The following is a 21,641-nucleotide window of genomic DNA, read 5'->3' on the forward strand; positions in this document are numbered from 1 at the left end:
TTTATTTCATTCGTATAAAGAAATGTAAAAATTGTCAATAAAGGTTCTACATGCCGCCAGACGTTGAAATATTTTATAATTTTCCTCTCCGATTTTATCACTTATTTGTTTCGTTGTTTTCATCTCGTACATTAAATGGTTTACTTGTTAATGATGTTTTGAATAGTATCTAAATGTTTCAGCGAACAAAGCAGTGCTGTGAAGAAGGAAGAAGCAAACCGTTTTTGTGAACGAAGGAAGTTATACTACATGCGAATCTATTTTTATTTTTAAATTTATTTCCAAACAATTACGACACAATGTAGTGAGATCCTTTAATAATTACTCTCCCCGAGGAAAAAGCTGCGTTTTTTTCCCCGGGACGCTCTTTGTTCACCGAGACAACTGAGAGACGAGTTGCGATTTGAGGAATTGCTGAAAGTCTGCTCAAGTCAAATCAATTAAACTTTATTTAGGCAGGGTGGCCCCATCAGCCATTGGTTGGTATCAACATAGGCACTGTGTAAGTCATGCCTACTCAAAATTTTGAATATGTACAAGAACTTTAAATGCGGGTAAAAGGGAAACTTTAAAAATTTTAAGATTAAGAAGAATGGTAACTAAGTCACATAAGTATATAAATAAGAAGAACTTATGGCTTGAATGAAGTCTAAGAAGATACTTAAAAATGGAAAGCGATTTAGCTTCTTTTATTGATGTCGGTAGATTGATAAAAAGAACCGCACCTGAACATCTAAACGTGTTTTTTCCTAACGTTAACTTAGGGTTCGGTAAATGAATGTCGTTCCTTTGTCTTGTCATGTAAGACTAGTGGATACTCCGCTGAGGGTCGAGAGGGAAAAATCCCTCTGTTTTTCCTCGGGCCAGGTTTTAAAGTTTTTTTTTCCTTTTGTAACAGCGTAACAGTGCCGTTCTTAGCAAATGACTTCTTATCTGAAAGGAAAACACAACGCGAAAATACAAAATTCTCACCACCATGACGTAATTAGGATACACCGGGGAAAATATTGGGAACAATTTTCTTTTTCGGGAAATGGGCTTGTCCTGATAATGAAGTTAGTCTTTATTCTTAGCCGGAGGGTTACTCTAAAGCTTCAAAGAAACTCGTATCGCTGAAGTGCTGTAGACATAAGCTGGTGTACCACATCTTTAGAAATAATATTATTGCTACAATCAAACTAGTGAAAAATAATTTTTTGACCTTATTTTAACCTTAAAGTTAACCAACTCCGAAAATTGGAAAGCCAAAACTTGTGTTATTTAGAGTAGGGCATAACCAGTTTTCCTTTTTTTTTTTCCCGAAGTACGCAGTTTGTTAATTCCTAGTCAGGCGGAAGCTGAGGAACTAAAGGGTCAACTTTAATCTAGATGTTTTCACGTAGTCTCAGAATATTAAAAGGAAATTAGCGAGGGGTTTTTAAAACTGAATGTTGGCCAATGTAACATGACAGGGATTATCGTCACTCGAGCGTGACGTTCAAATAAACTGCGTGGGCTACTAAGGTCTACTAATTATACTACTATACCGGCGGTCGATACCGGTTTCTTAGTCTATAGGTTATGCTTGAAGGACTAGCAATAAAGAGGTCTTTTTTTCTATTACAGTCGGGTAGATAATTGGCTGATTTCCTTTATCCAATCATCGATCTCTTCATCTATTTAAAATATTCCGGTTACCTGTGAACGACATGTTTCAGTTTGCTTACGAACAAGGGCATGAGGGAACACGAAATTCACAACCACGTGACGTCATAAGCCGCTGGACAAAGGTAACGAAGGCTCTGCGCACAAGATTGCGGTACCTCTGCTCGCCGCCTATCTCAAATGACGGTAACATATCGTTGGCGAGTTTTCACTTTCGCTTTAGCCAACGCTCCTACTTCCGCATAGAGGATAGTTTACCAAGTTGTGCCAGCTTCAATGTCTTGTAAATCGGATGGCTCAGTCACTGATAACTTTGCCTTCTGAAACGGTGTTCGCAGAGTGCCGTGCGTTTGTGTTTTTTTACGATATTCAATTGAATCGATGGTCTGAAGTAGCCGAAGCTAATGTCTATTCCAGAATTCAGCTGCTTTGTAGTCGCCCTCCAGGAAGTACAGGGTTGTACAGAATATTGGGAAGGCTAGAAACTACAGGAATGGTGAGATATATAACAAACGGATTAAGCGCATAGTCGTAGTCATAATGGTCATCGTCACAGCTTTATTTCACATGTGCCCGACCTGGGGCGGAAGTCGAAGAATCCAATCTATCAAACCAAGAAAAGATTGAGCTCTGTTACAATATTGTAGCGTTCTCCTTAATTAGTTTTGTAGCTAGTTTACATTTTCATTGCTGTTATGCTATCAAGGAAGAGGTTGAGCGTTGTTTTTTGATGAAGTTAAGCTCAAGCTCCTACATGTACGTACATGTATTAATTTGTAGGTAAGTCGATCGCTCTGTCGTCCAACTAGTGAACGGAAACTAGCCGTGTCAGTAGTACGTGTGTGATCCTCCGGCTGAGGGCAGTTCTGAAAAGAACTGTTGCTGGTGACCTACATGTGCGTTTCGACAACCTGAACGAAAGGCAACTCTGAAGACGACTGTTGCTTTTTGTATCATTACTGGCAACGTTCAACTGTTTGCTAGAAAGATCTCATGTGAATAGGTGCTGAGTAAGCATTGGTGCTGAGTAAGCATTTTTGTAAACTTACTCATTTTAAGTGGGCATTTTTATCCTTTAAAATGTTCAGAAACATTAGTGTATCAGGAGTCTCTTCAAGTACAGTACCTAGCGACGTACAGTGAATTCCTGATATCTTGAACCCTCGATAACTCGAACCAAAAGTCGTTTTCATCCAGGTTCGAAAAATCGGGATTCCGTTGTATGAAACACTATCTTGGGATCAGTTTTGCCATAGTTAATAGATGGTCTTGCTCTGGGTTGGTGATTTTTAAGGTGGATTTAACCCGTGAAAAGCGTTATCCAACCTTTGAACAGTCGTCTGAGCAAGAATTTCACTGTATATAACCCAATCACATGACTGGGCTTCAAGTTGAGCTCAGTTAATTTGACAACTAGCTAGTGTGCATAGCTCGTTTAGCAGAATAGTTTGTTCAAATGAAGAGCTATATAGCGTTGACAATAATTCTATTATTATTTAAATGAATGTTAGCACAACGTAGGTAAATTCTTATATCATACATGGTATGGTATGTCTAGATTAACAATCCTCGTTCCATTTTTTGTTACCTCTAAACTGCTTTTTTGCCTGAGCAAACTATTGTCTTGAGGCCAGGTATGCCATGATTTTGAACCATGTCAGACTTGATATAGTACTGTGATCATCGTCAGTCATCGTCATCATCATCAAGCTTTATGAACATATCGTTCTTAGCTAGCTGAGGAGAACACCCCCCTTCTAATAAGGGTTTGGGCACTTCACGTAATTAAAAACCCACTAACCATTAACAATTGGGGACCTAATAACCTTTATGATATATATCAATAACTAGTACAACTGCTATTTTAAATTTACAAAAAACCTATCTAGAAAAATTCAATCTGTTAGAAAGAATGCAATTTGAGCAATAATTGTCATCATCTACCAACACATTTAAATCAAAATTATTTTAGTTTGTGACATAATTCCCTTAGTTTGTCATTTGGTTATTCTTTCAAACTTAGTTCAATCCTACTTTTCAGGTAGACCTGCATAGGCAAGCACTGGTATAAGTATGTTAAAAATGTCTGTTTCATTTGAAATGGTTGGAGAAGTTAGAAATGGCTTTAACTTGTAGCATGAAACAACTATGAGTATTGCTACTCCATACAGGTGTTATGTTTGTCTATTGCAGGCTACCTTGTAGAATATTGTAAAGTTACACATGCTGGCACAAGATGAAGGACTTTTCTGAAAGTCTGTAAATTTGTAAGACTGAGTTTCTGAGTTTCTTGATATGGCGTCAATGTAGGCATTGAGGTAAATCACAATGAAGTAATTGGCATGATGGTGGTAACCCTAAGCTGCACAAACAGTACAAAGTTTTATCTGGGTTGTTTCATCTACCCAATGAAAACAGCCTTGTGTAAAATAATCTTTTTTAAGAGCAGCAGAAGCCAGCTGTTTCAGTCAGATCTGTTGCAAACATGGGGAGCTCATACATTCTTTGCAAAATTTTGAGTTTTTAAACCTGCGTCGTATAAGAAGTGTTCAACACATTGGGCTCAAATTACTTGGCACAGCTAATCATGCTGTGCCCTTTCAATATTCAGAACTAATGTTTTTGTAACTCCGTCAGAAGCTGTATCGCTTATGCTATTTAAATGAGGCAAATATTGTAAACAAAGATTCTCCTATTTAATAGAATGGCTGATATAACTTGTGAACATCAGTCCTCGATGATCAAACGTAGTTTACAGTTATAGTATTAAGTTAACATTTGTGCTAAATTAAGTTAATTTAGTGTTGGTCTGTTTAATAAAAGGACAGCTGTCACAGTAACTTTGATTAATCCAGTAGTTTTGATGCTTTGGTCCGATTTTGACTTTTCGTAATAGTTATAATATAATTCATTTGGCCAGTCATAACATTCAGTTACGGAACACTACATGTAAATATGCAAATCAAGATGTTGTAAACTTTAAGTCAACTGGAAATGCAGTTTAGACATTTCTCTGTTTCTTGGCCAAGTCCAAAGCTTCTTTGGAGATGACAATGGAAATGAGAGTCAGAAACAAAGTGAGATTGAACAATCTTGTTTGGGAGGGGATTTATTTTTTGGGAGTTGTTTTATTTTTTAAAGAAATATTTTGATATCGGACATCAGGCAGGTTATGGTTGAATAGGTTTTGAACATTAAATCTGGTATTGAAATTTGAAACACAGCATTCTGTAATGATGCATGGCAAAGGCTTCTTGAGGAATGTCAACAAGCCATAATGAGTAGCAGAGATGCTTGGATGTTTTACATAATGATCACATTGCATTGGATAAAGTTTACAAAAAGTGCTTATTGATGTGGTGTTTTTCAGAGACGTTTCGGGGAAAAACCCCTCTATCAATCGCAAATGTTAAGCTTTAGATCAAAACAAACATTTGCTTGTACATTTGTCATCATCTAACACTTAACATTTAGAACTGATCAAGGGTTTTTTCCAAAACATCTCTGAAAAACACCACATATAAGCATTTTTTGTCAATTTTTATAGAATGCAATTCAATTCAAGGTGCTGTACACAGCAACAAGTTGTGTCTATTCTTAATAATGATTGCATGTTTGTTATCAATGGAATTTTGCATATGTTTCACTTTCAGGTAACTATAAGCATACAGCTATCTGACAGTATAGCATACTTGGTGACTAATGCCACCTGGCACCAAATCCGTGTGCAAGGTGGATTGATCTATGGCCTGCGTGTTAGCCCTGAATCTGATGGCATGAAATTCTCTGTCATTATCCAGAACACTGTGCGGTCTCTTCAAGGTAATCATCACCATTAAGAGTATTATTATTCCAAAGGTCACTACACTGCATTAAAGATGTCGTGACATTCCAGTGCAAGTCTTTGATTGTTGGGTTACATTGACTGTCAAATATTCAAGTGTCTATATGGCCAACAGGGTTTTGTAGTTTTGTATCTCTATAATGTGTTAAAAGGTATTCTGAAAAAAAAAAAATTGGATTCCGATGCTTTTTCACCTTTAAAATAAATAGTCAAGAGCTTTAAAGTTCCCGCTTCAGCCATGCCCAATGAAGTTGACCATTAGTCAGTGCAAAAAAAATGTTTTCTTTCCTGAATGGGTCGTGACGCCATGTCAGGAAGTGCCAAATCCTGCTAGTTTATGTCACTGTTGTTTTAGTAACGCTGAAGTTTTGAACAGCTTTTAGCAAAAACAAACAGAAGTTGGTGAAGCACTGATGTCATCAAGCAAGCCAAATAAAAACACAAAGCTTTGACACATTCCTGAAGTAATGTCATGCATCACCGATCTTTCACTATGCTGTCAACTTTAGAAGCTCGGTTTTATGCATGAGAATCAACTGAAAATGGTTTTTTAAGAAAACTTTTTAACATGTTATAGAGATACCAAAAGCTCAAAAATGCCCTGTTGGCCATTTAGGCACTTGAAGCAGTATGGCTAACTGTTTAGAACACTCTAACAGTGTACTACCAAATGTTTATACCTACTGGCATTTCTTTGGTACATGCTCTGACAGCACATCAGATGAGTTTGGTTGAGCCATGGTTAATATTTAGGCCAGATACATTGAGCCAAACCACAGAAAGTTAATGTTTTGAAGTTTGAAGGCTTTTTCTGTTGTTTTGATTCAGCAAACAGCTATCTTCTGCAAGTATTGCTATGATTTAGTATTTTGTTAATCGCCCATAGACTAACCTGTTCTGTCCTTCTTTAGGTACCAGGAACCTACCGCAAAACCATGTGGGAAATTGGGGTGCACCCTCAGAGGCCCCACCAACAGGTCAAGCATCTGCATCTCCCGTTGGAACACCAAGAACCTCTGATCCTCCATCTCAAGATGGAGGAAGTGCACAGAGAAGGAGAGAGTATGATTCAAAGATTGGTAAGTGCATGTACCCAGTGGGGGTGGACTGATGTGCACACTAATAGCCCAGAGCCCACTAGTGGCCAGAAGGGCCACCAAGCGGAGCACCATACTCATAGGAATCCCTGAATTGGTTTTCTCATAGTCATCATGGCTAGTGGTTTAAACTACTCTTGGGCACATACACTGTACACATGATGACAATGATGCCGCTGCTGTTGCACAACATGGCAGCCTTACTCCAGCTACAGTGTAATAGATTGGCTGAGACATGCAAGTTTGGTTTACAGTGTACAACTTTGATATTGGAAATCAATGTTATTGTCAATTTACATCTGTCAAAATGTCTCATCTGCTGACCAGTAGCACATGGCAATATCACAGGCTCAAGTTTAGAGCTCATCAAGATCACTTTTTTTTTTTAAGTTGACCACTGCCCAGGTACTGGTTTAGGTCGGATTACAGGCTCAAGCCACATTAACTTATTGTTATCAGGGTTGGATTGTTTGGAAGCTGATTCACACTAAACTGAGATTAAAAGTTTACTGAGATAAAAATTCTTGTATAAAAATGTTTTTTCTGATCACTACTTATGTTTTGTGTTGTTTGAGATTCTTCAAACTCAAAACAGAAGGGCAAACAATATTATAAACAGAAAACCTCACCGCAAAGTTACCAAACTCAAATCAAAATTCTCACTTATCCTGGGTTAGCTTAATCAGACTTTGAACAACCCAGCCCAGAAGCTCCACTCTTAGGCTTGGCTGAACTATATGTTATGTATAAAGTGTGTGTGGTTGGGGGGGGGGGGGGGGGGAGGGGAGGGGAGGGGGTTTAAAATTGGCTAGACTGCAGGTTTGCTGGTTGCCTTTGAAGAGTGGATAGTGCTGTTGGTGTGGTGTGGTACTTTCTTCAGCTAATGAGAGGAGAGCAATTGTATTTATCATTCTCTTCAAGTGGGCAGAGTTGGGTTGATGAGAAGTACTTTCAACTGCCTTTTTCATGGTCCTAAATGGAAGGAGAGGGAGAAGAAGGGGTAGTTTTGGAACTCATGTTTAGAAGAGATGAAGGGATACACTGGAGAGGCAAAATACGTATAGGTGTACCTTTAAATCTGTACTGCTACTGCCAGGGTTTTAACCTTGATTGACTGATATTTGTACGAACCTGTTTTAGATGCTGTTTGCTTAACTCTGAGTGAAGCCATAAGGACCGGGAATCAAGAAGGAGCCGTTGAACTTGTAAAGCAAGTGACAGTTCAGAAGCTTTCTCTCAGTATTAAACTCAAGAACCCTGTCTTTGTGACAATGGACTCGGGACTCGACTCAATTAAGTAAGAAAGCATCTTGTTATTGTTGTTATTATGAACGGGGAAGTTCATCATCATTTTGACCTTTGTTCCATCTTAGATAATTTATTTCATCTGAATCGTTTTCTTTGTAATTCCAGAGATTAAGACGAAATCTGGTAGGAAATCAAGCAGTTTTAGTTTTAAGTGGATAAAAATCTTGTACCAGAACAATCCATTTTGCAGTTTCTAAAAGCTTAAGATATAAATGATTGCCTGAAATAACACCAAATACAATTTCCCGTGGAAACATGAAAAAATGTATTTCAAAGTTCAGAGAAATTGTGCAAACACAAGTAAAATTTCATCATCAGTGTCATTTCACCAGTACTTTCAAGTTTTTTTACATGAAATTCAAAATTTATGTTCGACATTTAGTGTCGCTAGAAATGATTTCTTTTGAGAAGATATTTAAAACAGTCGCACAGAAGTTTGCAATATGATGCAAATAATCTTGGTATAAAGTTTTTGTCCACTTGTTAGTCGAACTTCTGGTGGATTCCTTCTTAAATCAATGTGACTACATAAAATTTAGTGGTCTAGCTTGCCACTGTTCTCCTTATTCCTCTGTAGTTAGAGCATATGACTGGTGTGGATTAGATCATGTGATTGTTTCCTGAAGTTTTTTCATTTTTTTTTTTTTTTTCATTGTCCCATGTGCATGGCAAGTGAATTTATATGTTCATCTTTTTCTTAAGTGAGAAGATCATGAACTACATGCATGTAACGAGAAATTGTTATGAATTTTGTTTCTACTTACACTTATCCACTGGCTTCTGAGTTTCTTGTCAGTTCTCGCCTTGCTCAGAGGATATTTCCCAGGTTATCCGGTTTTCTCCCTCCACTAAAACCAACGCTTCTAAATTCCTTAGAGGCCTTAGAGACTCCAGGGGGAAAATGTAGCATCGAACTGACCTCTAGGGAGTCGCGAAACGTGTCTCGCGAGACGAGAGTCGCGTCTCTCGAACAAGACGAGAAACGTGTCTCATTGGGTGTCAACCGGTGTTTCACGGTTTTGAGTAACTTTTACAAGAGAGCTTAAGCAGTGACAACGGCGACGGCTGAAAAAAAAAAGAATTTATATTTTACCTATGAATTTCGCAATTATCTAGAACTGTTCTGTACACCAAGCTTTCTAAAACCTTGCTCAAGCTAAAGATGTAACGCCAGCGATCAATTCCAGATGAAACAACGAAACATTAGCCGTCGTACGTTCTTCAAAATACGCAAAACTTGGCCATTTCACGTTGTTATTTTGCAGAGGACGTCACGAAATGTACATAGAGGATGTTACACGGTGGCGAGATATGAATTTTATGTGCGAGTGGCAAGAACAATATCTTACGAGTGAGCGAAGCGAAAGAGTGAGATAGTGTTCTTGCCAAGAGAGCATAAAATTCATATCTTCGAGCTAACGTGTAATGTTCTTTTAATTATATAGACATACTGATGACGGCGTTTTTGACGATTTTTCGAAGATTTCCTACCACTTTCCGAAGATTTCCGAAGATTTTCCAAAACTTGTTCGAAGGTCACACGAACGTTGGCGAACATTTTCCGAAGATTACCGTAGATTGCCGAAGACTTCCGAGGAAGACCCGAAGATGTTTCGATGATACACCAACGAATTTAAGTACAGTTTAAGAGACAAACTTGATATCAGTGAAATCATCGATATCTTCACTAGTGAGGATGTGGAAAATACGCCACTCGAGTTCCGGATGTGGTTTCGTATGAAATTTACGAGTGGTGTATTTTCCGGTAAAACACTCGCGTCTATATCATAAAAAGACTTATAACCCACGTGCATAGCAATTGTTTTGCTCATTAAACCTTTTGTTTGGCGACATTTTCGTTGTCGTTGCCGTTGCCGTTGCTCGTGTAGATAAAAGTATTAAAAACGGACCCTCACGGTCCTCTTTGTTTTGTAGTATACGAGTAGTGGTTGAAGATAAAGAATCTTCTGGAGGTGCATTCAGTATGAAAGTCTCACCAACAGCTACAATAGAGAGACTGCAACAGGAGGTAATATGTCAGGAAATCCCTATGCTCTCACAATGGACCTTTTTGACATCGTCTTGCGTTATCAACAATTTTTTGTATTTTTCTTTCAAACTAAAACACACCTCCATGGTTAAATAATCATGCCGATTTCTGTAAATATGCGTAGTTTACTGAGAATTTCTTACAAACTCATGAAAATATGGGACCCCAAACGTGCCAGTCTTTAGACAGAAACGTATGCCTTGGGGCAAGCGTTTTCCCTGATAATAATTGGAAAATGTAAGTCCCGTATTTCCATGACTTTGCAACGGATTCTTTTAAAACTTAGCATAGTTACTAAATTCGGCATAATAACTCGAGAGTTGAGGGAATTTTTTGTTTGAATGAAGAAGATTGGAAAAGTGTCAAAAAAGGTCAAAAAGGTCCATTAATGCTCAACAGCAAAATGTAATCGATAGTAAAATACTCTTTTTGAAATTCATCAGACGGAGCTTCTAGGCGAGAAAAAGATTTTTTTGAAAAAAAAAAAAAAGTTTACTAATCTTTTAAAGGCCAATTATTCGTTAACATGCTCTGATTTCTCGCCCAATCAAGTTATGTCCAAAATTTCATAACGAAATGAAAGCATTGCATTGTAACAGTTTTATAAGTCATCCTCGGGGTGACGAATCTTGAAATATGAATCTGCCTTCATTCGTTCAAGGAATTACCCCTTCAAGTACCGAGCGTTACAGCGCAGTAGGCGATATCTTGACCATTGTTAATTCTGGACGGTACAACAGATCACTGACCTCCTAACCAAGCTAATTGCATGCCTTCTTTAGGTGTTTGACAGATATGGCTTCCCAGTCCAAGTGCAGAAGTGGATTGTGGGCAAAAAAATACCCAGGTCCCAGGATACCTTGCAAGATTTAAATGTGAGACAGTCTGGGCACACTGTGTTCTTGTATCTCTTATCTGGTAAAACGGTTGGATTGCGAAAGTCCGATGCGGAACGACTTGGACGCGGGAATTCCACGTCCTCGTCCGTGCCCACAAGCTTACCAGTGAGCGCTGCAAGTAGCGCCGCGGCTTCGACCCAGATGAGACGCGCCACGAGTACTCCCTCCCTGCCAGTCCAAGGAGAGCGTTCCACACTGTCCGGTAGCAGGACGGAGCCATTACCAACGGTGCGCCACAGTCCACCCATTCCACTCCAAAACCCGGAACCTGCCACCATGCCTGTCACCGTGCCTGCCGCCATGACTATAGACCAGGTACGCAACATGTTAAGTCAACATTATGGCAGTCAGGGGGATGCGGCCAATCATTCCGACCGTCCTCAAGAAGAGGCGTTTGTGAACAATTTAGAAATCGCTCAACAGCCGACTGAGGAGGACGGGCATCCTTTGGGATGGACTTGTCCTGCGTGCACGTATATTAATCAGCCAACAAGACCCGGCTGTGAAATGTGTAGTTCGGACAGGCCGTCTGATTATGTTGTACCTGATGGAACAAGGTTGGACGAGAGAGAAAGGAGTAGGATTGCTGCCGAGGAGAGATCAGAGGCGCTTTTTCAGCAGGTATGTACTCTTCACACGAAACCTTCGCTGAGTTCATCCATTGCTTCGCATTTCTCTTTGCTTTAGTACATGTACTTACGTTTGTGGATTTGGCTTATTCCACTAAAGAAACTAACGCCTGCCTTCGTGATTAAGCTTTGAGCTTTGAAGGTTTTAAAAATTAGTTTTTAAAAATAATGTTAATAAATGTAGCGCTTTTACGTAGCAGATGTGGATAGAGTAAAAGAACAGTAAGGCATTTAGTATTTCTTTCAGTTTGACCTTTTAGTTTAAACCACTCTGAATTCCACAGTCCTCACGCCCGCTTGTCGCTGAGCAACAGAAGCGAAAGCTCTGTTCCTCGTACTCATTCATCTACTCGTGCCACGATGTGAAGACACCTTATTTCAAAACATTCAGCGATGTATATTTTACAAATGGCATAAGCCCCGTTCACTGGCGTATTATCTGCTCTATGTCATCAGTTCGGGCTCATTTTTTTTTCCTTTTATTTTATTTATTTATTTATTTGTTTGTTTATTTAATTATTTATTTGTTTGTTTGTTTATTTATTTATTTATTTATTTATTTGGCCTTTAGACTTAAAATACACACTGTAAATCGATATATTCATTGTCATCGATATACCATATTGTACGAAGTGAACGCGATTTGAAGGGAAATTACTTCCCGAATGATAAACAAAATTGACGCGAAAGAGGTGCTAAAATTTTAAAATAATGGAAATAAACGCCACGTATTACTCAAAGGAACATTTTTTTTAAGAGAAGAGGAAAAAGTAATGTTAAGTGTGAAAATCCGGAATTCAAACAATGTTCGTAGACTATAAATTACCCGTAAACGAAGGGGTTAAGCGAAGTCATCTGGCCTCGTCGAACGTTCTTCACAGTGTCCATGATGGGGCGGAATTGCACCCTGATAAAATAAAATAAAACAAAATAGAGTAAAAATTAGTTAATTAAATAAATAAATAAATGAATAAATAAATAAATAAATAAATAAATAAATAAATAAATAAATAAATAAATAAATAAAGCGGCGGAATTGCACCCTAACAAAATAAACATAAATAAATGAAGTGGCGGAATTGCATCCTGATGAAATAAATGAATCAATCAATAAATCAATAAATGTTTTTTCCTTTTTCCGCTCCAACCCATTTATGCAATTCTTTCATGAGCTTAGCATGGCACACGTCGAGAACTTGGGGCGAAAATGGAGGAAATTAAGGGCGCAGAAAGTAACGCTCCGCTGAATCACTGACGCTGAAATTAACCTCAACAAAAATTATTACAACTTATTATAAGGCTTGTGTTTGTAGCCGATAGAACGCGCGCTCTGATTTGCCCATTGTAGGGCATTATTCTCCCGTACTGCCCACGGGCCGATTACGGGCCCCCAAAACCAAACCAAAAAGCCATACAATAAACAACTTATTAACCTCGAACGTTCAGTCTTGACGGGAAAGTCTCAAACCTCGGCCTTGCCGTTTTGACCTCGCTATCGCTCGGTCAATAAGGCCTCGGTTTGAGATTTTCCCGTAAAGACCTCACTCTCGGTTAATAAGTAGTTATTAATGTACGGCTAATCTTTACAATTCGCGTTAATTTCATGAAGCGTTAAGATAATCCATTTCAAATCTTTACTGTCACGTAATGACTACCACCTCCCTGTGTTTGAATGTTTTATCACACTCTACGTATGCAGGTTGTTGAGTGTCTTCCAGTTCCATCGATATAGTAGGAGTAGTGACTGAGACAGTAGTTTTACCTTCAGTTGATATTTTTGTACGTCAGTAGGTCGGAGAGGTTTAGGGTGTGGGTTAGGCAAGAAGGATTGATCAGTGTGAATTGTGACTTTGTGCTATGGATCTGATCGGCGATCTAAAGCCATCGGCCCCTCATAATTATCGCAAATAAACTGTGGAAATAAAATAGTCAAAAAGGCAAGAACTGGAATCGTTTGCTGTTTGCAAGGTCTATAAAAGCGCCCGTCAAGCTAAACCAAAAAAACAAACGTTGTACTCAAAAGTATCTTGACTTGCATTACACTACACGATCTTGGCCCGAATTTCCACAAAATCTGGAACTGTGCCTCTAGAAATGTAAAAAACTGACCTTTTGATTGGCACATGAATGGAATGCTACTGAAGTTTGCCTAAAACACAGAATATGTTTGCGCAAAAGTTTCAGGGAGTGAGCTTTTCAAGGATCTTCGTACGTGGTCACTTTGATTCCGTAACCTTGCCATTGCGTCTTGTTCTCTTAGCTACGAATGTTGTGTCCCTCTGCACGTGTCGCTTGCCCTCTTTTAATGCTGTTCTTTTTTTTTTTTTCGCCTCAGATGTTTTGTTTGGCAATGTTTCTAATCTTGTTTTCCGCCTTTTCCTTAGGGTGAGGAAAGGCTACTGAGCACCGAATTGCAACGATTTCTCCTGGCCGAAAATGACGATTGAAGGCGAAACACCTAACCAACGTTTAAACTACCATACGCTCCAGTTCTTGCCTTGATGAAACCAATAAGGGGTTCAGAAAGGACTTCGGCTGTGCCTTGACGTAGTTGCATAATTAAATTAAGCTTCGTTTAACCCAGACTTGAAGTAGGTTTCCCAAGTAGAGTCTAAGCTTTGATGTACTCTCTGCGAGTATTTTAAGGGTACTTCACTTAAGCTGTTTACCGATTGTTCGTCGTAGCTTGCAGTTCGTTTCCTTCTGTTAGGTTGGTCTCGTTATCTGCCTTTTTCACAGTGGCCCGTGGTTTAAATGTCCACGAAGCACAGGGTTATTTCTAGACAGATAGTTTGTTATTAAGGAGAGTTTTGTCGCAAATGAACTCTTCATTTGGCCCATTGCAAATGTAAATATCAAATATATATCATTGTAATTTCTTTTTATTGAGATATGTGAAATAATATACGAACAACTTAGCTGAAGCAATTAACTTTTATTGTCGCTCTTTATGGTAGCAGTAGCTGACGACCGGGAGAGACTGGGAATAAGCATAAGAGCACTATTATGACTGTAGGGGAATCTTAGTTGTGGCGTAAACCTTAGCACTTCAGTCCGAACGTGCTTCATGTACAGAGATTTAAACTGTAGTTTAATAAAGGAGTGGCACGATTAGCTGTCCATAGAAATTTGGGTCCAATGTCTTAAATGCTCTTTGTGTGAAGCGAGTTGAAAAAGCGAAACGTTTGACCGATTTCTAAGTTTCACCAGCTCTTCAAATGTTTCGAATTTACATGTGGCATAGTGGATTTTCTGCTTATGAGGCAAAAGGTAAACAGTGACGCTAGTAAATACTCGCACTAAATTAGTTCTTATGTTTTGAAAGAAAAAGATGCCTGGCAACTCAATCCACTGAGTGAATTCTGTACCAAGTCCCACAAGAGACTTGCACTGAAGAAAGAGCCCAGTTACTGTACATCACGAGGACGTGGCCCATAAGCAATTGCAACAAACGTCCGTCCCAGTGATGGGATTTAGATCTTCATTAATAGCTAAGCTGTATGCTGCGAGGTCAAGGAGTAGCTGAACACTACAATAAGTAGAGCTTCCACAGGATCTGCGATAACGGCGCAATAGCCACGTTCCCACTGCCAAGTGTCTCTTCCTCTCGTCCTCAACAGCGAGAAAGAGCGGGAAAAAGAGAGGCCGTGGGAACGAGGTTACAGGCACATGCAATTTTTTTTCACTAAAAGCTGCTTTCGAAATTGATCTTAACGATGGCTGGAGAAAAGTCCAACGGTCGTAGCAATCATATGGAAACTTACTATCCAGCGGTTGTAGCCATCTTTGCTACAACGGTTGATGGGATAGGATCTAGTTGTATCTTAACGATGGTAGCGGTCATATGGCGGAAACCGCTGATCGAAAGGATCGCTCAACTTTTTCTGTAGTGATCGTAACGATCATATAGAACCAGCAGCCTTGAAGCGGTGCTTAGAGAAGGTTAACACCGTACTTGAGCTGGTTCGGAAAGTAAATAGAGGCTGAATGTAGCGACTTTAAGTGTAACTTTCCCCTCATTTGACTGTTGATTTCCCAACCGTTAGTTATTTCTTCGTTTGTCATTTAATATTTTCAATGCTCTAATTTTTACTTTGATAATGCCGCGTTCTCCAAAACACGCAGAACTTAGTCATTTCACGGTGCTGTTGTTCAGAGGACGGCGAAGAAATGTACAAAGATTTTAAACCCACGTGCATAGCTATTCTACTTATTTAACCTTTTATTTAGTGGCGTTCGCGTTGCCGTCGTGGTTTGCTTAAGTTTTTGAGTACATTAAGAACAAACGAGAGAGAAACCTGGTGTATGACCTGGAAGTTGTAATTTAACGAGAATCTCTTACAATTATACGTTATCACAATTGGAGTTTTGTTGTCTTTGATGAAGGCTGAGCGGATGCGACAACAGGAAGAGGAGGTTGCTAGGGAACGAAACTTTGTCACTCTTCTCCAGACCGCCCAACAAAGCCTCATTCCCAACCAGGAAGAGTTTGACTGTGGCATTTGCTTTGTTCCAGTGGAGCCTGGAGATGGAGTGATACTCAGGGAATGTCTACACAAGTTCTGCAGGTCAGCGATCAAGAGTTTTTTTAATGTAACGCTTGTTAATACACCTTTACAAGGCAGTCAGAGTTTGTCACTCTATGACCTACAGGAAATGATTGGGTAGAATGGAGTGTATGTAATACTGTGTATCACAAAAAGAGGAAGCTTGCTGGCCTTAAGACAGTGAAGAAACAACGAGCGCAAAAACCGTTCCGTTGATGTTGTTTTGTTTCCCTTGCTTTGTTTCCACCATTTGCGTATTTTGTTGCTCTCCCAAGAGCCACACACACAATTCTCTGATTTCCTGTAAGGATTTGACTGACGCTCAAAACGCTAGCGCCTTCAATCTAATGGAGCATTCAATTGCCTTTTTCCAGTTCAAAGTTTAGCTGGGAGTTTATAGACCAGCAGTGTGGACTGGTTGCTGTTTTTGTTATGGTTTTTAATTGTTGTTGTTGCAGTTGTTAATTGTCGTTGTCTTTGTTGCTGTTGCTGTAGAGGCAAGCAATGAACCCTGTCTATTTTCCTCTTGTATTCTCCTGTAGGGATTGTCTTACTGAGCACATTCGCCTGGCAACAGATCCTGAAGTCCAGTGTCCTCATCAGGAAGATGATTACGCCTGTCACGCAACTATCACCGGCCAAGAAATTCAAGCGGTAAGTACACTGTAACTTGAAATTTCGAACAAAAGGCTATTTACAGCTGTAAGCGGGCGATGTGGTTACACAACTTTTCACCCCTAAAAACTTCTTAGAGCTTTTCAAGTTGATCAAGCATCCTTTATTATTCTGAGGAATTGCTTCTTTCAAAACAGTTACAGTTTGACAGATGCCATCTAAACTGAGCTTGTTGCTTTTGAGTAAATTTGGTAGTTTTTAGTTTTGGTAGTATTGAATGTGCATAATTAAGGGTATGAAAACTACAAATTTGAAAGTAACCCACTCTGGAAGCAAAGTATCGTATTTAACTCACATTTTCCCAGACAGGATGTTATAAAGTGTATTTACTTATCGAAGTCTTAAATAGCCCCCAGCTTGAATCTCCCTGACTGTAGCGCTGCAGGCGCAGATCTAGGATAAATGGTGACTGATTTTCGAAAGAACGAGTGCCTTCTAGGGGGATTCAGGGTCATGCTCCCTTAAGAAATGTTCTGGATCTTTTTTTCTCCCTAAAGTAACCTTTTTTGGTTTCTAAGTAATTCTGAATTCGTGGAAACCGGTGTGGACCCGCGCCTGCGCTGCATATACGATTTTCCTTTGTTGATTAGGCTATCCCCTTTCTTTTGTCTGTTTAGCGTCGTCCGACCGAACTAGATTTTAGCGTTTTCCAAAAATAAAAAAAAAAAGGTTACGCAGAAGGCAATGAAGGCAATGACACATTATTTCAAATAATTGTCACTTTAATCTGAAACATAAGCAATTTTCTGCCTTACAGATTTTTAGTTTTTTTCCCTGTTCTCGTTTGATTTTAACAACGACGTCGATTTTTCCTTCCTCCATTGCCGCCATGTTGGCTTTGTAACCACACCTTGTTGTTTTCAGGCTCCACGGATATTATGCTGAGGTACCGGGCATCCTAGCTCCAGACTCCTTTTCCAATTTTATTTTTCCCTTTCCGACCGACTGACCCAGAATCAGAAAACGCATTCGACAATAAACGAAAAAAAGGGGGGGATGGCCTTACTGCAAGAAATGTACACATATGATGTTACAATTCCATGGGGGGAGGTCATCTGTCAATGAGAATCTTGTCATAATTGAAAAGACAAGGTTCTCTTCTTAAGGACCATATATAGTGTTCCGTACTTCTCTTTCTCTTTACTTGTTTAGCTGCAAAAGCTGTCAGGGTAACTGAACTCCTCAAAACAGCAGTTTAAAAAAATGTAGAATGTATTAGAAAATGTCGCTATTTCCGCGCGGAAAAAAAAAAAAACGTTTCTTGACGCCAACCTGAAGCCTTTTCAGTGATGTCTAAAAAGTTAGTGAATTGTAGTACAGTAGAGAAAGATACTTCTTCAAAAAGTTTCAAACTCTTTTTTTTTTTTTTTCAGCTATTGTCTCCTCAAGATTTCGACAAGTTCTTGAACCGAAGCCTCGCCACAGCGGAAAGTCAAGCTGCGAACAGCTTTCATTGTAAAACTCCAAACTGTCAGGGGTGGTGTGTGTACGAGGACAATGTCAACACTTTCTACTGTCCTGTGTGTAAACAACCTAACTGTTTGACATGTAAAGCTATCCATGCCGACATGAACTGCAAAGAGTATCAAGATGATCTCAAAAGAAGAGCACAAAATGACGAGGCAGCGAGGCAAACACAACAGTTTCTTGAGGTAAACAACAAACAGAAAGGGATTGTAGAGTGGCGTGGAGGCGTGGTGGCCTCATGGTGTGTGCGTTAGTCTGCGGATCGAGCGGTCCGGTTTCGAGCCCTGGCCGGGGACATTGTGTTGGGTTCTTGGGCAAGACACTTTACTCTTACAGTGCCTCTCTTTACCCAGGTGTATAAATGGGTACCGGCGAATTTAATGCTGGGGATAAGCCTGCGATGAACTAGCATCTCATTCAGGGGGAAGTAGAAATGCTCCTAGTCGTTTCATGCTACAGAAACCGGAGATAAGTGCCGGCCTGATGGGCCATTTGGTTCGTATGCAGAATTTGCCTTTACTGTAGAGTGGCGGGAGATTTGCTTTAACGAATCGTGCTTGCAACGGTTATTAAACGTCAAATGATAGAAAAAACAATATCACAAACTTTCCAACCTCGGGTAATTTCCTTTTTTGACAATGTCACGTCATAGAGGAGCTAGGTATAAGGGGGGATCATTGTATTTTTTAGGGGTGTTGAGCAATTTTTCTGAGGGATGATTTTTTCAGGATTAGGTCGTACAACAATATAGTTTTCGATTTGCACGTCTTTTGCGTGGCTCGCTTACGCGAATGTTTTTCGTCTCTTCGTCTCGACCAGGATTTTTTTTTGTTAATTACCCAATCGCCCTCCCAGTCGAAAATTGTCCATCCCTAAACAAAGTGAGATGGTCGGAAAAAAAAAAGTCACGTTGCCTCTTTTGACTCCCTGACAAGAATTTATTCCCGACTGTGGATACGTGAACTGACCAGTAGCAACGATTGTCAGCAGAAATCTTCTGACAATTTGCGACATTGTTTTCCAGGGCATGGTGAGAGGAGGAGAGGCAATGCACTGTCCACAGTGTGAGATCATTCTACTCAAGAAAGACGGCTGTGATTGGATGAAGTGTAGCATGTGTAGAACAGAGATTTGTTGGGCCACCAGAGGTCCCAGATGGGGACCTGCAGTAAGTCACCTGTCCACTTCTTCCCTATAAATATTTAAGTAATATATAAAACACGAAAAACAAGAGAGACCGTGTGTTACCACATCTCCAAACACCTAGTTAAGAGTTCGAAATATGACGCGCAGCGGAGTGTATTAATTTGACGCACTTCGAGGTGCTTGGAAATGCGCTAAAACACTGTCTTAAGTGTTTGATATATCCTCTCGATCCAAACTAAAAGTAAGGAAAAACGGAGAAATAAAGTCGTAAAAATGTCTGCTGATTAGGGTCAGATATCCAAACATCTTCACGGTCATGATATCCTTTGTTTAAACGTGATGAACTATTAAATCAATGAGTTCTAAGAATAAGATAGGACGGCGTACGAAAAGTACTATTAGCTCGATTGACCAACGTCGCTAACACACATGCTATTGTTGGAGGAGGAATCTGAGTAAAATAGCGAGATATTAAAGCCTATCGAAGTTAATTATTTACACCGTTCCTCAGTTAATCCGTCGTTGTGTACCTCTCGCTTGATGCTCATTCATTGTAGATTAACCACTATAAATTATTTCTTTCTGTTGAAAGAAAGTGTCCATCTTGAGGGTTTACGTGCATTTAGACAGGGATTTGATAGTTTTCTTGTTATTTTCAGGGTACTGGAGACATCTCAGGGGGGTGCAAGTGCCGCGTTGGAGGCAAAAGGTGCCATCCAAGATGTAAAAACTGTCACTAGTAAGGAGAGCTCCATACAACGAGAAATTAGGGATAATGGCCGGACCCGGCACTTGAGACAGAGGAAGACACCGTTTTTAAACCAGTGATAAACAGAAGTTATAATCACTTGAAACTAGAGATGAATGTATGATGTAATGAGGGTATTTACTTTAAGTGTTCAGAGGACTTATTGTGTGACGAAAAAAAAATGTGCCCATTTGCAAGTTATATCATATTTTTCAGGTTAACTATTTCATTTGATCAATACTCGTTTGTTACTTTTTGCAGTGCTTAGTTTTCAGCAGGGAATACCATTAGGGTTTTAAAGAGAAGTTGGCCTTTACAATAAAAACTCTTTCTCGGCTTGGCTTTGCAAAGATTTCAGAAGCTGCAGACACGCTCGTTAATGATAGCCTTTGAGGGAAAGTCATACCCTGCCAGAGCACATGCGGTGCAAGGTCTGATCCGTAGACTGGATCAAAAAAGACGTTCTTATCGTTACACTAACAAAAAGATAAATTTATTCCATATTTAGCAAGGCTGGACTTAGCCGAGTAATCATCCTTAGCTTCTTGCACCGCAGCTCCCCAAGGCCAAAGGGGCACAAGAGTGGAGCACCAGACCTCTGGTAAGCCCACCGAGCTCCGAAAACCTAATTGGTTTCTCCGTGCATAAGACCGTACGGGTGCGCGGTTTGAGTACATTATAACATCCCGGACTTGAGGCGACTTTCGAGACTTGAGAAATTTTTGTCTCCCGGTGTAGGAATAATTTGATTTCTTCGTTTGAAATAGTTCTACGTTTGCATTTTCCTTCTACTTTCCAATTTTTTTTTTTTTAATGTTTTGGGCTCTAATTAACCAGAATAGAAACGCTTCGTGTCTGGTTAAAAATAATAAATAATCCCAACAAATTATAGATAATAAAATTGATAAAAGAGCAGTGACACTCCGCTTCTCTGCCTTAGTAGCAGCAGAGGAAACCTCCGGGACCAAGGTAGAGCTCCGCGTCTATACAGGTCTCTTTTCCCTTTTATTATCCCTGTAGGTCAGCAGGGTCCAATCCGTTAGATAACATATCAGTTATAACAGGAACACATACTTTTACGAGGATCTAACTTAATTGGTTGGACAGAAATTGTATCTACTCATTAATTAAAGTTGTCTAATTGATGACGTTCCCAGTATGTTATTCTATTTACACCCGGGGAATGTACACGTGATAAGAATACAGTTTAAGTGGCAATAAATAATTTGTCATAAAGTAACACCTCACTGCGAAATAAACCTAAATTATTATATGGCTTTGGCTTGTGGCCGATATAACGCGCGCTCTGATTGGTTAATTGTCACTGAATTGTAGGCATTATTCTCCCGTAATGCCCACGGGCCGATTACGGATTATGCAAATTAGGAAGAGCCCGGTTCTGAAAATTCAAGCGCATTGAAGCGATGAAAGCCGATTAAAATCAGTACGAGAATATCAGTAGCTAAAAGTTTAGAGATATTTCTTTAATAAAATTTATATAGATGATTTACCAGTCGGTAACCTTGGCGGGCACTAGTGAAAAACAATCAAAGTTTGCCTAGTCTTAAGTAAAGCTAAAATCGCTAA

General features: G+C 39.5%; 2 protein-coding genes across 6 annotated transcripts in view; both read left to right on the forward strand.

The window, feature by feature from the left end:
• LOC110060678 (uncharacterized) overlaps window positions 1-59 on the forward strand; it is a 52,731-nt gene extending 52,672 nt beyond the window's left edge. For all 5 annotated transcript variants that reach the window (XM_089298047.1, XM_089298048.1, XM_089298050.1 and 2 more), the window contains one exon: window positions 1-59. This exon is cut by the window's left edge and continues 670 nt beyond it. The gene's annotated coding sequence lies outside the window, so the exon portion shown is untranslated.
• A 1,731-nt stretch (window positions 60-1,790) lies between these two features.
• LOC110061626 (ranBP-type and C3HC4-type zinc finger-containing protein 1-like) lies at window positions 1,791-21,202 on the forward strand. Its single transcript, XM_020768462.2, has 11 exons — window positions 1,791-2,140; window positions 5,298-5,466; window positions 6,400-6,567; window positions 7,726-7,882; window positions 9,829-9,922; window positions 10,726-11,463; window positions 15,858-16,039; window positions 16,561-16,672; window positions 18,067-18,345; window positions 19,185-19,328; window positions 19,966-21,202. Exons 1-11 carry the CDS (start codon window positions 1,937-1,939, stop codon window positions 20,044-20,046), a joined length of 2,328 nt encoding a protein of 775 aa, XP_020624121.2. The 5' UTR covers window positions 1,791-1,936; the 3' UTR covers window positions 20,047-21,202.
• Window positions 21,203-21,641: the final 439 nt, after the last annotated feature.

Source organism: Orbicella faveolata, unplaced genomic scaffold, assembly GCF_042242905.1.
Source record: "Orbicella faveolata isolate gen_17 unplaced genomic scaffold, um_ofav_v1 contig_3, whole genome shotgun sequence".
In the NCBI taxonomy this organism is placed as follows: domain Eukaryota; kingdom Metazoa; phylum Cnidaria; class Anthozoa; order Scleractinia; family Merulinidae; genus Orbicella; species Orbicella faveolata.